Raw genomic sequence first — 15,929 nt, forward strand, 5'->3', positions numbered from 1 at the left:
CAATTAAAAAAACTAAAATATTCTTCCATACGTGCACAGTAATTGGTGTAAAGCATATATTTATGGAACGCCATTGTTTTGTTCCTAATATATTTTTTTTATGAAACGTTATTCGTCTGAGTTGAATAGTTATCGGCTTTTAAAAATGTGAAGTGATACATTGTTTACATCTCGCGCGGCCGCCATTACAGCTGCACTCGTGACCTAGACGTCGGTCGCTTCTGATTGGTTATAAGATTTCTCACTTTACACGGTAGCATTTTGGTCATGGCGTAAATGTTAAGAAAAATGGTAAGGAAAATGCTTTCGTATAAAGTGTGTTTTAGGGTAGGAAGGTGCGCTTGTGTGCGTTTGTGTAGCCTACATGCAATCTTTATTTTATAATGTGGAACTTAACAAATAGAAGTCTTTAAACAAGGCCCCCCCCCATGCTGTCGTCACTGTTGTAATAAGCATTTTGTGTGATTTAATATGTTCCGCACCGTGGCCGTTTGGGACCGGTGGCCATCCGCCATCGTGAGGAAATTGGCGAGCTACGAATGAGTAGCGTAGCCCGGTCATGAAAACCTACCACATCTGGGGGTTCGTCGTGTTGACCACACGTCACCCCGTCACTGGTTGGATGATCTCCCGCCTGATCCTACTCACACTCTTACCCGAGGTGGGAGTAACGCCGGCAGTCGGTAGGTAAGTCCGGGCCCTGAATGGGCTGTTGCGCCACGGGTTATTATGATTGAATATATGCAAATACGTTATGGAATGAGATGGATTTTCATTTTTACCTTCGATATTTGTATTTTTTGTTGTTTTACATTGCTTTTCTAATGCGACAATATGTTGAATGATGATTAAATGAAATTGAGGAATACGCACAAAGAAACGTTCATGCCTAGGCCAGGACTCGATCCTGGAAGCTACGGTGGCGAGGTCGTCAACGCTTTCGGCCACGGAGGAGACTTTTTCCTGGCCTTGAAGTTTGCGAAAGTTGAGCGTGAACAGTCGGAATAATCTCGTTGCGGAGCATCCGCCCGTTATAAATACTTGAAACATTCGATCCCGAAATCTTCCAAGTCGCAAAATTTCTCAGCGAGGAGGTGCGCACAATTTCGCACGGCAATAGTCGCGGCGAACAAAGGCAGCGAAGACTGTAAAATTGCCTCAATCTTATCCGACACGTCACTGTCGCAGCCGCTTTTGTGTCTTGTCGGAGAAACTTTTGACGCTGGCGAAATGAGATCTCTCCAAGGCCTTCCCTATCTCTCGCAGCGATAGAGAATCGAAGCCTTGTTCCAGTCATTGTAATAGCCGATGCCTGCTCCTGATGGAATTCGATCGCTGGAGCGGTTCCAGTTATTCACCCGAAGGAGGTTTCGAATGTTCAGCTGGAAGGAAGATGCTAAATATAGAACGGAAGCTCTCTCTCTCTCTCTCTCTCGACTCCACAAGTTGATTTCTCACGAGTAGCTGGAAATTTCAGCGTGGGTGCTCCTGGAAAAGATATGGAGGAGATGCTGCTTTTCAAGGGTTTCAGGTTTCAAGTGACATCCGGTTTAACTTACCGAGAGCCATTGGTTTCCAAAGGGGCGCCAGTATCCGGAAAAAAAATTAAGGGGTGGTGCTGAGATGAGACTCCATAGTCACGTCCAGGAGTTATTCAGAATTTTTCATTTGGGATGCGGGGAGTGTAAGAGTATATTTAGAGCCTAAGTGACCATAAATTGGGCATTTGTGAAATATTTTAGGGGGTGTTGAGAAAATTTTTATGGGGAGTGTTGGGGAGGTGGATAAATCACTGATCACTTCTCCATTTGTGAATGAATGATCTTTTCTCGTTCTCGTCTCGAAATAATATACAAAAAAAGTTAAAACTAAAATCCCAAGTTTTTTTTCCTTCCCACAAACAGCACACATGACTCTGGTATCGCTTGGTAGCGAATCCTCGGTAATCAATGCAACCTAACGAACCGAAGCGAGAAGACCAGTTGCACGTGTCGCTTTTCGCTTGCATGTCGCTCAGGCTGACCCATTTTCTCAATACCGTCCATCGCGTCGCCTCAGTCTGTTGTTTGTGCATACGCGGTGAACGTTTTGCTTTAAGTTTAGGGAGATTTCAGACCCAAGCGACAGGCTGCATGTGTCGCTCAGACTGACCGTTTTCTCGATACCGTGCATCGTGTTTCCTCGGTCTGTGTTCACTGATATTATGTACACAGTAAAGCAATTTTGACTTATGAAGATTTCACACGAAGCGACAACGACAGACGACACTTGTTGCTTGAGGATTTCAACAATGGAACGCAAGCTTGTGCAGCCTGTCATACTGTGTCGCTTTGGTCTGAAGTTTTATTTAAAGAGTCCAGGTAAAATTGAAAGTCCCCTCCCCGTGGAAAAGACCTGAAACTGTCAATGCTATTTCTCTCAACAGATGGATGGGGGAACGTAGCTCGGGACAAGGTTTGCGGCGTGTGATACCTAGCCCAGTCAATAAAGGTTTCATGTCGGGAATAATTCCGTAATAGCTGAAGTTTGGTCAGTTGTTTGAACACTACTAGTAGTGCATGATCCCAAAAGCTCCCGCCCCTCCTCGCCGTGCTTACCCCCAGCCCCCCCCGAACAGGTTTGCAGCGTGTGTTACCTAGCCCAGTCAATAAAGGTTTCATGTCGAGAATAATTCCGTAATAGCTGAATTTTGGTCAGTTGTTTGAACACTACTAGTAGTGCATGATCGCAAAAGCTCCCGCCCCTCCTCGCGGTGCTTAGCCCCCCCCCCCCGAACATCAATTTCGCATACTCAGTTATTGACCTATATCTCCGTAACCAATAGTCGTAGGCAGGTAATCTTTTTTCAGTCTTAATCCTCATTAGATGGGCTACAAAAATTATTCTGTTTAATGCTTAGATAATGTTCGTCGTTTTGCCGTAACTTAAAAAAATAATCTTCAAAAAGTGATTTTTTCTAGTACTTTATGAATGTAACTTTTGAACAACTTAAATGACAGAAAATTGTTTTGAATAAAAGTTGTAGCCTCATTTATAAGCTTTAAAACGATGTCAGTTTTAATATATTTTAATGGTAGATGCGCCATAAAACGTGTCTCCAAAAAAGTGTCTCTTTATCACAGTCTGGCGGTAAAGTCCGGAATCGTTGACTTTTCGATAAAAGCTTGAGACTTGTTAGAGTCAATTGTTATACCACTTAAGACATGTTCAGTCGAGTAGCCAACCGCCATCTGCATGCTGATGGTCGCCATCTTGAAAAGAGTCCGCCATATTGGATATTTTTGATTTGATATATCTCTGGAACGGTGGCACCTTTTAACTTCTGGATTTTTCAGAAATGCTCCAAATCGTGTAAACTTTCATAATATATCAATAAATCTATTTTTGAAAGATAAAAATAGTGGTCTTGTAGAAAGAACTCACTATAATACTTTATGTGAATAACTCCGAGTTAAAAGTCTTAATAATTCTCGAACCATACAATCCTTAAAATATCCTACTATTTCTTGTATTTGTAAATTTACCTTAAAATAACATTTTTAAGAGAAATACAAGATATGTACAACCCAATTTGATTTCTGAAAATATGAATGAAAGACAACTTATTTACATTGTAACTGATGATACGAAAATAGTGAAAATTATTTAGAAAATATTTTGCTATGAATTTTTCATAAGTTTGTTTCACTTCTTTGATCAGATCTCAAAATCGTATCCTTCACATTCGCATAATGTAGTGAAGGGAAGATTTTCCATTCAACACTTGGAACGTCCAGTTCACTGTTAACTTGGCGCATATTTTGTGATATATCTCTAGTTGTCTCCAGCAAATACTTACATACATTGTCAGCCATTGGCATATCCAAGGACCTCTGTTGCTCTGTACTCCTCCATCAGAAATCAGCAGAGTTGGGTTGACAACAAAGTCACTTACAAATATACCAACCCTATAGTCTTCCATCCTAACCATATTTAGAATTATTAGTAAATACATACATGCTAAAATTATTAATTACAGGACTTTGGGGAAGGGTCAGATGGAGTGGCACTCTGTAATTAGTCACTCCTACTTCGAATACCAGATTTCCTGGGGTAAATCTCACATCATGCAAAACAGGCAGTTTGATCTGCTATTTCAAGAAACATTTCTGCTTGACGGCATGAAAGAGTGAACAGTTTGTGCACTGAGGCAGATGATAATGTTCCAGGGTCTAGATTAAGCAGAGCATTTCTCGCCGTCGCTAACGCTTGTGTAGTCAAAAGAGTTTCAAAGCTTGCGAGCAGGGATGATGCATGGAATACCATTAGGCACAACCCATTGAATTTTGTCATGGCAATAAAAGAACAGGAATGGGATGATTCATTTCTATGTCTGGTATTTTCACCCAAGAGCGTGCTTATCGTTTTCTGAATGTGTTCTCCATGAAGACAGGCACCTTTCATTGTCTGTGCACAAAGCTTTGCCTTGTGAGCGAGTCTGTTGTGTGTGTGTGTGTGTGTGTGTGTGTCTGTCTGTCTGTCTCCCCATCCCCCCATCCGTGTCCGTCCATCCTCTACAACAATAAGATACACATTCATTTCGTGTATGTGTTCTCAACAAGACTTCCATATGGGATTCGATACCCGGTGGAGGTTCATAGTGGTTCGGATCCCACTTTAAGCTGTAGGTCCAGTCCCAATTAGCCTTACTGTGCACAAAGTGGACTTCTTATAACACCAATTCAACTCAACTCAATACTAGACATTTGAAATGTCCAATACAACAGATATCAGTTACAAAAATATTTTATAATTTCCTTAGACAAGCCTAGATAATTAAATCTTCATGTAGCATGTTTTCCCAAACAGAAAAACTGGTATCATTCTGTACTATCAAGACAAGAATGTGAGAAACAGTGACACTTTTTTTTAACCCACATCATATTTCTTTTCCTTCTGACAAACATTGATTGTACAACTTATTATTCAAGAATTTGTAAAAACTAAACAAAAGAATCCATATTCAGCCAAAACTCGAACTCAGTCTCTGGCTTACCATGTCATTACTAACCAACCTTGTCACTGAGCGAACCCTGGCATCACCCAATTTTTGACTTTCCAGTTTTTACCCATACATGAATACTGCAAGAAGAGACCCATGACTCTAGTATACAGTGCCATTCAGTGCTCGAAGTTGAAATCTTAACTGGGAGATGTTTAGTCAAGCCTTGGAGATAGCTCTGGGAGATGTGCCTATGGTTTAACATAATGGCAGTGACAGCTGGGAGGATGCCAGCTGTGCCACGATCCTTGTGTGCACACTGAATACCACGGCTAATCTCGAGGGTTATGGGTTCTTTTCTTAGGAATGTAAATCAGAAGGTTGAGATATATGCCAATGGATATAAGAATGAGAAATCTATATTCTGAAACCTTCACAGTTACAAAGATGATATGCTTAAAATTCTCAATACAAAATGTTCTTCTTCTTCTTCTTCTATGAAAGAGGTTGGCTTCTTCTTCTTCTTTCTTATAATGGAATGGTCAACTACTACTTCTTCTTCTAGGAAAGAGGTTGGTTTCTTCTTCTTTCTTCTAATGGAATGGTCAACTTCTTCTTCTAGTAGAGGTTGGCTTCTTCTTCTTTCTTCTATGACAGGATTAACTATTTCTTCTATTCTTCTGAATGACAATTAAATATCTCTTCTATTCTTCTGAAGAAAGATCATCTATTTCTTCTATCCTTCTGTACAATGATTAAATATCCCTTCTATTCTTCTGTATAAGGATCATCTTTCTTCTAGTTCTTCTCTTTCTCTTATATAGAAGGAATTAACTGCTTCTTCTTTCTTCTATGAAAGATCAACTTCTTCTGGCATGAAGCCCAAATACCAATAGCAAGATTCAATGTATTTTGGGGCGACAAATCTGGATATAGCGCCACCGAGCTAACGACCAAAAAGACAACCCAGGATCACTAATGTAAGCGCTACCTATGGCCCAGAGCAACTAAAGTCAGCTAGCACAACAGTAGTGCTTTGGGGCGACAAATATCAATATAGCACCACCAAGGCAAAACAACAAAAAACCTAATCTGTATTCATTATCTTTCATTTGTTTTGTTTAATATAATCACTTTCTGTCTCCTCTAATTTCATCAATCGATTTACTTTCCGTCGCAATGCCACCTATTGTTGCTTCCACCAACTAATTCTTCCTATGTCGATTATTGGGTTCGGCTGTTCAGGCCTAGATGAGCCAGCCATGATTTGATTTTATGCTTTGGGTAAAACCAGTGCTGGGTTAGTAGCTCAGTTGGTGGGGCAATGGCATGATATAGTGGAGAAGTGGCATAATATACCAGAGACCCAGGTTTGTGTGTGACTGAATCGGCATTTTTCGTTAATTTTCTTTTGGTGTGTAATTTGTTTGTTATATTTCAATGCAAGTATGCCTTATTCTAAATCCAAGTAAATTTTTAAGCAATCCTAATAGTTTTCCTTCTTTTGTTACAGAGGACAGCTTGCAACAGTTACATGACATCCACGAAACTATCCAACGTATGCGTGATTTAACTGCACAAACTTTCAATCGCCAGGTGAGACCAGTTTCTTCTCCTTTACTTTTTGTTGCCTCCATTCATTGTGAAAGTATAAACTATTGAGGCTCGAAGAAGAGGGCCAAATATTTGCCTTGACCATTGTTTCCTACCATGGAGTTTCTTTGTGTATTAGGTTTTACAATGCATCACATTCTTTTATTACTCTTGTTTCTTTTTCAAGGGCAAAATCCACTGAGGCAATAAGCATGCACATTAAATAATGAGATGAATTATCAGTCAAATGCTCCACATAAATGTTTGCCAGTTTTGTTTTGATCAGTATTGGTGAATTTGGTATCTATATCTGTAACGATATATTGACAGATTCCTAATATCCATGCAACAAATAGTAACTTCTTTTGCAAATAAGTTTATCTTGGTTACAATTTCACTCGCATAACATCACCATGTTTCACCGCGTTTAACTTGGCAAATTTTGAGCACTTAAAACAAGGACAGATGTCTGCAGTTGTTTTTATACACACTAGATGCCAGGATATGTTGGGTTCTCTTTGAGAAGTATGCAATCTTCCGCAGTCTGGATTTTCAGGACTTGTAATAACCATGGATCTCTTTGGATTCAAGTAACTGAATTGTCCAAGTGGTAATCTGTCTTGCTCCAGATCCAAATGGGATACAAGCTCAGAAATATATAATTTGTGTTTTGTTACTGTTAGGTGGTTACCAGATAATTCCCATGAAGTATGATTAAATGTAATTTTTTCCCCCAAAATGTTGAAAATGTTCACTTAATTTTGTACTAAATATTAATGTATTTTTAGGGCTGAGCTGATACCACTTTGAACCGATACTGATACCGATACTTGTAAAATTCAATTTTAGAATGATAAGGGCTAGTTACCAACTCATCACATCACATTCCTATAATGACATTAAATAACTCACAAATTATTATCATGTAGCATTATAATACTTTAAAATGTCTTGCGACATTTTTTTTATACAAAGAGAGAGGTTTTTTAAAATGTTGCAAAACTTTATAACATGTTGCAGTTATTAAAAAAAATATGTGGATTTTGTCTCTTCTTCAGTTTCATGCCAACACTATTCATTCTTGTTGTTTTGATTAACCTGGAGAGGGAGCGAAGTGAGGTAACACCTCTTTATGGTATGATTTCCATCATTCTCTTGTCATTTGCAACAAAAACAAGTGGCTGTGGTATCGGCCGATTCCAACAGTCATATAAAAGATTTACACAGAAGCACTGGCGTATGCATAATTTTTTATTCCCGGACCGGACTTATATTGTAAAGGTGTATAGAGCATAGCTCCTTTCTATGTGAGGCGGCATACACAGTAAGATATTTCTTATTAAAAATTTTCCACTTGCAAAAATGACATTTGGGAGCCACTCTGCTTCCCCCCCCCCTGAGTTTTTCACTGCTTTTAATTTAAAATATTGATTTTTCTCACAATTTTGGAGGGCCCATAACCTCTTCAGCCCCCTTCCGCATATGCCAGAGCACAGAAGGAAGGAGTACAAGAAGAAATTGTTGAATACACAACCCTCCCTCCCCACTTGAATGTAAAACAAAACTAATTCCACAGCGACCTTCACCTATATTTCGCAATCACCCCCCAATTATCTGGCCCAGAAACAGCTCAGTATCGTAGCAATGCTGGTTTAAAATCGTCCACCTGTCTTACCCCACGAGTGCACGAGCAGGAATCGGAAATTAATGATTTATTTTATTTCCACATAGCCTTTACCAGGTAGTTGCATGCCATCGATAAGTTTGGGCGCAGCTTTTCCTTTGCCTTTGATCTTGTCAATCGTCCTCTTCCCAGGAGGGTGGGGTTTTGTCCAGTAATTCTCAGAAAAACTATATGCGGAGTTTCTTCCAGTTTGCCACAAGGAAGGTGAATGAACTTTTGAAAAGGACAAATGCTGCTCTTTGCCTTGGTTCTAGTGACTCAAAAACAATGGTATTGGAAGGTATCAGTGGGAAAATTTCAACCTATACTTACCGATACCAATACCACTGGTATCAGTCAATACCGATGCAATGGTATCTGCTCAGCCCTAGTAATTTTATATGTTCAAAATATTAATGAAATGTGGTGAATTTTCAGTTATATATGTATTTTATAAATAATATGTTCTCAGTACATTTCCTATTTTGTGTTGCTAGTGGTGATAGTGATATACTCTTGTTTCCTTCCAGATATTAAAATTAAATCAGTATTCACGTCTAAGTTCTTCATGTCCCTCATTAAACAATGAGATGGGTTCAGATGCAGATCCTGGTTCTGCCACATCATCTCCTATTCAGACTCCATTTGCTCCGTTGTTGATAGGACAGGGTCACAGGAGATCAATAGAACTTCGTGATATTAAAGGTCAGTGGTTTTACACACAGTTGATCTCTGCAAGCAAACTTTTATTTACTATTTATTTGTGCTTTATGACCATGTACCTTCATTTGATCCGACATTCAAGATTTTGTGTTGCTAGTAAAATACTAGCATGTTGTTCTTATATAGCTATACTAATGTTAATATGTCTGAAACCTCGGAAAACGAGTGAACTACAAGCTTCCCATTCTCTTTCTTTCACCTCCATTGTTTAGCCCATTGCTGCTTACAACTTAAACTAGTGACATAAGCTCTGCTGTTTCCATGCCAGGATTTCAAATACAATGGTGGATAAGACAAAAATTATACATTTTTGATTGAATGATTGATTTTGTGCCACTTTTGGCTATTTTCAATGATGAGCTTGAATGATGACATGGAAGATACTCATGGAATTTCTAGAAAGCCTGGACAAATATATAAAGAAAGGAGTTCTGTAAAAGCACTAAAAAGCCTGGAATGGTCAGGAAAATTATTTTATTTTGATTGCCAGGATTGGTAACTGAAAACACATTTTTGTTTTCTCTCAAGTGTTTTTTTTTCTTGGCAGGGGGATTTTGTATTAATGAATTTGTTTATGTTTTGTCATTTCCTTTCAACATTGGTGGATAAACTTGATTAACATCCAAGTGTGAAGACACAACACTTGTTTAGTTATGTTAAATCATTATAGCGTGGTCTGAAAAGTTACCTGGATTAATCAAGGAATTTGGTTTAGCAAAAATTAGTTGCACCCCACCGATGATCATACTTACTGTCTGTGTGTCCAGGCCCCAGGCTCTCATTGACTTACAACAATGCAGCGGTGTACTATGTGGAAGAGAGGCTTATATTGACTTCCTGAAAGGCACTCTTTAAACCTCAATATATTTTTCTTCCAATACCAGCTGATACTTTTCTAGAGTGCAGTTGTGTCTCAGAATGTTGCACAACCTGTTTATGCATTCTAAATATCCTGAGAATTGATGCTCGAAGAGGAAATTCCTAGCTGGGAAGATGCCTGGTTGAGTTGAGGATTGAACACAACATGGAGACACTACTTTAGTTAGGGGCATCCTCGTGGATCCCTTGATTTTCTCCATTTTCATCACTGCTGGGAATTATGTAAAAAACAACAATTACATTATTTTTACACCAGAATTATGCAGGAGAATACACTCCTCACAAAGTTTGGAATATTGTTATGTTAGGCACAACAAGTTTGGAATATTATTTTATTAGGCAATAGGTGATAGGCACAGTGGGATATGTCGGCGAAAAGATGAGAACGAGAATGTCCACCAGACAGATACCATGTGTTGTTGCATTCCAAGGCTGTGTCTGTCACCTATTGTCTAACGTAACAGAATTCGAAGCTTTTTGTGAGGAGTGTATAGTTTGTGATTAAATTTTAATATCTTGACTACCTCATGTGAAATTATGAGTATATTAAAATGAAACTCTGGTAATCTGGTATGGTTTTACTTCCATTAAAATGCTTTATTCTCTACTGAATTTCATGTCCTTACTCTCTCTCTCTCTCTCTCTCTCTCTCTCTCTCTCTCTCTTATTTATAGTGGAATAACATGAATTAATTGTTTAATAATGACAACCATTCAAAGAATTGCCCCATTATTTATTTATGTATTTACTATTATATACCATTACATGCATATATTTATTTCTTAATTCCTTCTGCAGTTGCATCAAAAGAGTGGCTTTTCCTGAGAAATGGCCATGACATTGAAGCTAAACGAAGGAGAAGCTGGACAGCACTGGGTGAAGCTGGGATTAACCGAGCAAGAAGAAAGTCACATAATGAGAGGAGGTACGTTCACATTTAATTGCTCAATTCCATAAAACAGGGATTCTCAACCCTGCATGGATAGTGTGGCACTATTTTAGTTTCGAGAAATATTTATAAACATGTAACATGTGCTTAATTTTCTCATGCTTTTATTTGTTTTAGAGTACTATTAATAGAAAATTTGTATAACATCAAATGATGATGATGGCAAACTTCTTAACCTATAATTAGTGTACATCATTGTGTGTACACTAATTAATTACAATTAATGAAATACAAAATAAAGGCAATGTTTTCTGGATCTGACATAAAGAAAATGTTCATACCGCTATTACATTAAACATTGTCTTCAAACTCTATCCTATTTCCCCCAAAAAATAAATCAACTTCCAAGAGGCGAACATTGATTATTCTGATGCAACTTCCAGCAGCATTCTAAACTAACCTTTGATATTTATGTGCCATTTGGCAATAAATGCATAACATTAGGTGCCAAAGTTGACAATTTAGTTATAAAATGTGATTTAGTAGCGAAACTAATGTATATGAGAGACCTACATTTCTTCACTTTTTAGAAATTCACAGTGAAATATAACATTGCTACAGTCTTAATTTATGTAAAATATTTTTTTAAACCTTTTGATAAATGTAACAAGACCTTCTGGTCTTCCTTCAATATTGTTTTCATTATTCATTCATGTCCCCCATCCCCAATATGGCCTACCATTCTGCATCTTCTTTGAATGATCATTTTGCACATGTTTCTCTTCCTTGTGTACATCTCAGGGCATCTTTGTTACTCTGTCTATGAATTTGATCTTCAGTGTTCTCCTGTAGAACCGTTGCAAAGGCTTCCAGTTCCTTTCAGGTTCAACCACGGTCCATGTTTTGCATGCTGTACTCCAGGCAAATATTTTGGAATTTTTTCCTTATAGACAAGTCTTTGTTCCTGGAGGTTAAAAATTGCTGTTTTCAGCACCTTCCATCATTCATTATTGCACCTCAAAGACAACAAAATTGTGATGTTCATTCACATTTGTTGTAAAAATTTTGCCACTGATACTCATACAGCATGGTTATAAATTATTGAGTGCATTTGTTACATAAATTAAGAAACAGCACACTATTGAATCAACATTTCTTTTGTTGCAAATGACAGAGCAGCAACAAGAGTTTGTATCAACATCGTACAAACATACATGGCACCATAGAGGCAAGGTAGCGAACCTCAGTACCAAGATGGCTACTGTCCAAGATAAAGCTATCTGCCTTCTTTGGTTTCATGAAATAAATCACCAATAACTGTTCAAAGACGATCACGCTTAGAGTACAAGTATAAGGACTCCATTAAAACTTTGGTATCAGCTATTTAGGGAAGGAAGTGTCGAACATGGGAATGGTGCAGGCAGACCATCGGTCTCCAAAGATGTTGTGATCAATTAATTACTACCATGCCTTGTTTTCCAGCATGAGCTTAAGCAGCCTGGATTCAGATCATGACGATCCCTTCCATGACCATTCAGATGGAATGGGTAGCACAGGTTTAGTAAATTCTGGCTCGAAGCTGACAAGCCAGTTACCAGCAAATAAGAACAGGAGGTACAGTGGAACGACTAGTCCAGTGAGCTGTACGACTTGGCATAGCGGGGGAGCTTCTACCCACTCCCTCAATGATGCTGACCTAGAGGTGAGTAGAATAGATTCATCTGCTGCTACGGGAATAACTTTTTGTGTTCGCCTCAATGTAGAACCTAATTTGTAGTTGTTTCGTTGTGATTAACACTTGTTAGAAATATGGGATCTTATTGTAGTGTGTGTCAGTTTTGTGCATTTTATAGATAAGGTTCTCAGAGATGGGATTAAATTATCAACACCAAGCAAAGCCTGTGTTCTGCACTTGTGTATTCTTAATAAGGACTAATTCTATTTATGGATTCTTGTATCATATAAGACAAATGAAAATCTTAAAAGTTCCATAAAAATTGTAGGGTAGACTGAATACAGCTCAAATTTACATGAGGTATCATTGGTTTTTTTCTTTTCTTTTCTTTTTACAAAACAACCTCAAGGCTGCAATACTTATGAAGTGAGCTTCAAAATGCCATTTTTGTTATTTTTAAAGATAGCACCTCATACTCGCTTGCATCAGTGAACAGGAGTGGTTTGTTGCTATCTGTCAGCCTAAAACTTACAGAAATTTCTCGGCCAATGAAAATTCAATATCTCTGTGCATGCTTACCACACCAGCAAGCTTACTAATGGAGGAAACGTTTGACAATTGACCCTGTGTTGCAGGCAGATGGGTGGAAAGACCTGAGCAGTGGCTCATAAGTGACTTATTCTTCTTAAGGTATACAAGCACTAACTCAAAGTTGAAAATATATGTAGATGAGAAATAGGTCTGTGCTAAAATGCAGCAAACTTGTGAAACCCTATGTACAGAAATTACTAGATAAGAAGCAAAAACAAATTGAGGTTTTCATTTGACTCTCATACAATAACTTGTTACAACAACACAAAACTTGTACTTTAGACATTATCTAGCTTTAATAGCATATGTAAATGCTTCTGTGATTTGTGTGGGCATGAGATTTTTGCATTTTGAGTATTGCAACTACATTATAAAGATTTCATAATTTTTTGATTTCCAGACTTGCTGTCAATTGCTGGAGTAGTATCAGTGTGGTTTTGGTGGTACAGAATCTTCTGAAATCTCTAGAAAATTGTAAATTGTTTTATTTTTAAAGTTAGTTCAGAAGGAAACAGATTTGACACGTAGTGAATAATTATCAGGACTTTCTTGAGGTCTGTTTTTGGAGAGAGAAGTGTGTGTGTGTTTTTATGCCAAATAGAATGTGAGCCACGATATTTCAATGGGAAGGGAATCTGACAGTAATGCAGGAAACCTTAAGTTCAATTTCCAGTGTGGGTGATCTCGAAATGTATTTGGGGGGGGGGGGGGGTAATGTTCCTGCATAAAGTGACTCTGAGGTTCACCCAGCCTCCAATCAATGGGTACTTAAGGGGCATCAAGACAGCTAGAGCATGGTACTGATCCAGGGTGGCTACTCACCGGGAATTCCTTGAATTCTGGAAATTATGCATGAATTATTGGCTCCGGGAATTTTGCTCCTTAGACGTGAAAAATTGCAACTTTTATTAATCCACATCTCATTTAATCGATTCACATTCATAAATGTTCAGAGGCATGTTTTCACATTTTAGATTTTGTGTTTGTCGAGGAAGTAAAAATAAGTAGAAATTGGAAAATATTATAAAACAGAATTCTTATCTGAACTCGTGGTAGGACAAATGTATAACGTTGGTAGGCTAGGTAGGATAATTTCTAAATGCGAGAAAAGATCCCAGAGGAAAGTACAGTACAGTAATGGAATTGGTATAGATTCCTATTTTACCTTCTTGTGCAGTCTTTCCTTATTTTAGCTTATTTTTATGAACAATGTATAATTTCTAAAACTGTGACGTTTATGTATGAGTACAATATTGGAGATAAGACATTATTTTACATCCTTTATATTCCTTTAGGATAGAAGCAGCAAGTCTAGTATTACTTGTACATTCCAGTATTGTAAATATTATTTTTTCTCTTTTGCTACAAACTGTGACAGTTCAGGAAAGAAATATACGAGACCTGCTTGATGTGCTTTATCAAAAATTTTGTTCTCTTCTTATCCAAGCATGCTCCTTCAAAAAATATTGTTTTATGCAACACAATCTTCAACTGTAAAAAAAAAAAAAAAAAAAAAGGTAAAGTGCTCCCCTGTGCATAGCACCACACCATGAAGGCATATAGGGGGTGTGGGGGTAACGCCCCACACTTTCTTGATCCGGTCGTGAGTGGGGTGATGTGATCAGCATCACGCCCCTGACCACCTTCCCCCCCCCCCCCCCAGGGTTTCCCCCCGGTACCCATGTTATTCGACGCTGGGTGGGCGCCGGGGCCGCTTCCACCGTTAGAAAAGTTCCCGGATTTGAACCGGCCGGGGATCAAACCCAGGACCTTTAGCATGGTAGTCAGACGCGTTACCGACTGAGCCACCGCGGCCACTTCAACTGTAAAGAAATTTTCAGAAAGACAATTCTATCAGGACTCGAACTAGAAAATTTTGAAATAATATGCTAGTGATCTATCTGGCCAGGTCCTATTATGATGATTCTGAATTGTGTTTATTGAATTACAAAACACTTTAGAAATACAATGCCACATATTGTGTTTTTTAGTGTTTTTGCCCCCATTGTTTTATGTAACACAAGGAATATTGTAAAGGTAAAGTTTTTCCCCTGTACAGTCACTGGCAATATAAATGGGATATATAGATCCTGAAATACTCGTTTCCCTGCAAGAAGTTGTGTGTGTTGCCCAACTCTACGGTGATAAACTGATTTTAATAGATAACTTTCAATGGCAACTTCTAGCAGCCCTGTAGATTTAGGCATCACAAACATGCCTTGCAGGCAAACGAGTATTTCAGGATCTAGGTGTTTCATTATTATTGCCTGTGACTGTACATTGCACCATGCCATTCAGGAATACAGAAGGTATGGAGGATAGAGCTTCCTACATTCTCGATCTCTGCCATACTGCAGGTGATGTGATCAGCACTATGCTCTGTCCACCTTAACCCCCAGGTACACGTTGATGAGAGGCTGGGTGAGCTACAGAACTTCTTCTGCAGGGACATTTTCTGAATATTACAATATTCTCACCTGAAATCACCGACCTCAGGATTGGAACTCTGGTTACTTAACAAACCACAAAGTTTATCTTTCAGTTGAATTAAATTAGATCTTTTTGGTCCATTGGAACCACAAAAACCCTTTGTATTTTTAATATGTATATGTTTTTTTTTTTTTGGGGGGGGTTAATGAGTAAGGTTGAAATAGAGAAAACTATTGCATGTACCCTTCAATTTTTTGAAAGTTTGCCTTGAAAACCAGGAATTATACTTGAATTTTTTCACTGTCTTAGAGTAGCCAACCTGTGATCACATCACATCACATCTATTATGGCCAAGATCAAGAATTTGTGCAGCTCTTCTACCACACCCCAAATATGACTTAATGGTACAGTTCAATGCTTTATCTTTTGCTTTTTTTATTATTATTTTACAAATAGGATGATAAAAATGAACTTATTGTGATTGTTATGTGCATAAAATATTATA

General features: G+C 38.2%; 1 protein-coding gene across 6 annotated transcripts in view; it reads left to right on the top strand.

Moving 5' to 3' along the window:
- The window catches only part of cyst (rho guanine nucleotide exchange factor 18 cysts), a 203,711-nt gene that overhangs the window by 97,404 nt on the left and 90,378 nt on the right, over positions 1–15,929 (top strand). For all 6 annotated transcript variants that reach the window (XM_083140739.1, XM_083140764.1, XM_083140772.1 and 3 more), the window contains 4 exons: positions 6,495–6,577; positions 8,768–8,942; positions 10,638–10,764; positions 12,211–12,430. In XM_083140739.1, the coding sequence (XP_082996865.1) occupies positions 6,495–6,577; positions 8,768–8,942; positions 10,638–10,764; positions 12,211–12,430 (605 nt within the window). The remainder of the gene's footprint in view (positions 1–6,494; positions 6,578–8,767; positions 8,943–10,637; positions 10,765–12,210; positions 12,431–15,929) is intronic.

This window comes from Lepisma saccharinum, chromosome 1 (assembly GCF_977018435.1).
Source record: "Lepisma saccharinum chromosome 1, izLepSacc3.1, whole genome shotgun sequence".
NCBI classification, from domain to species: Eukaryota; Metazoa; Arthropoda; class Insecta; order Zygentoma; family Lepismatidae; genus Lepisma; species Lepisma saccharinum.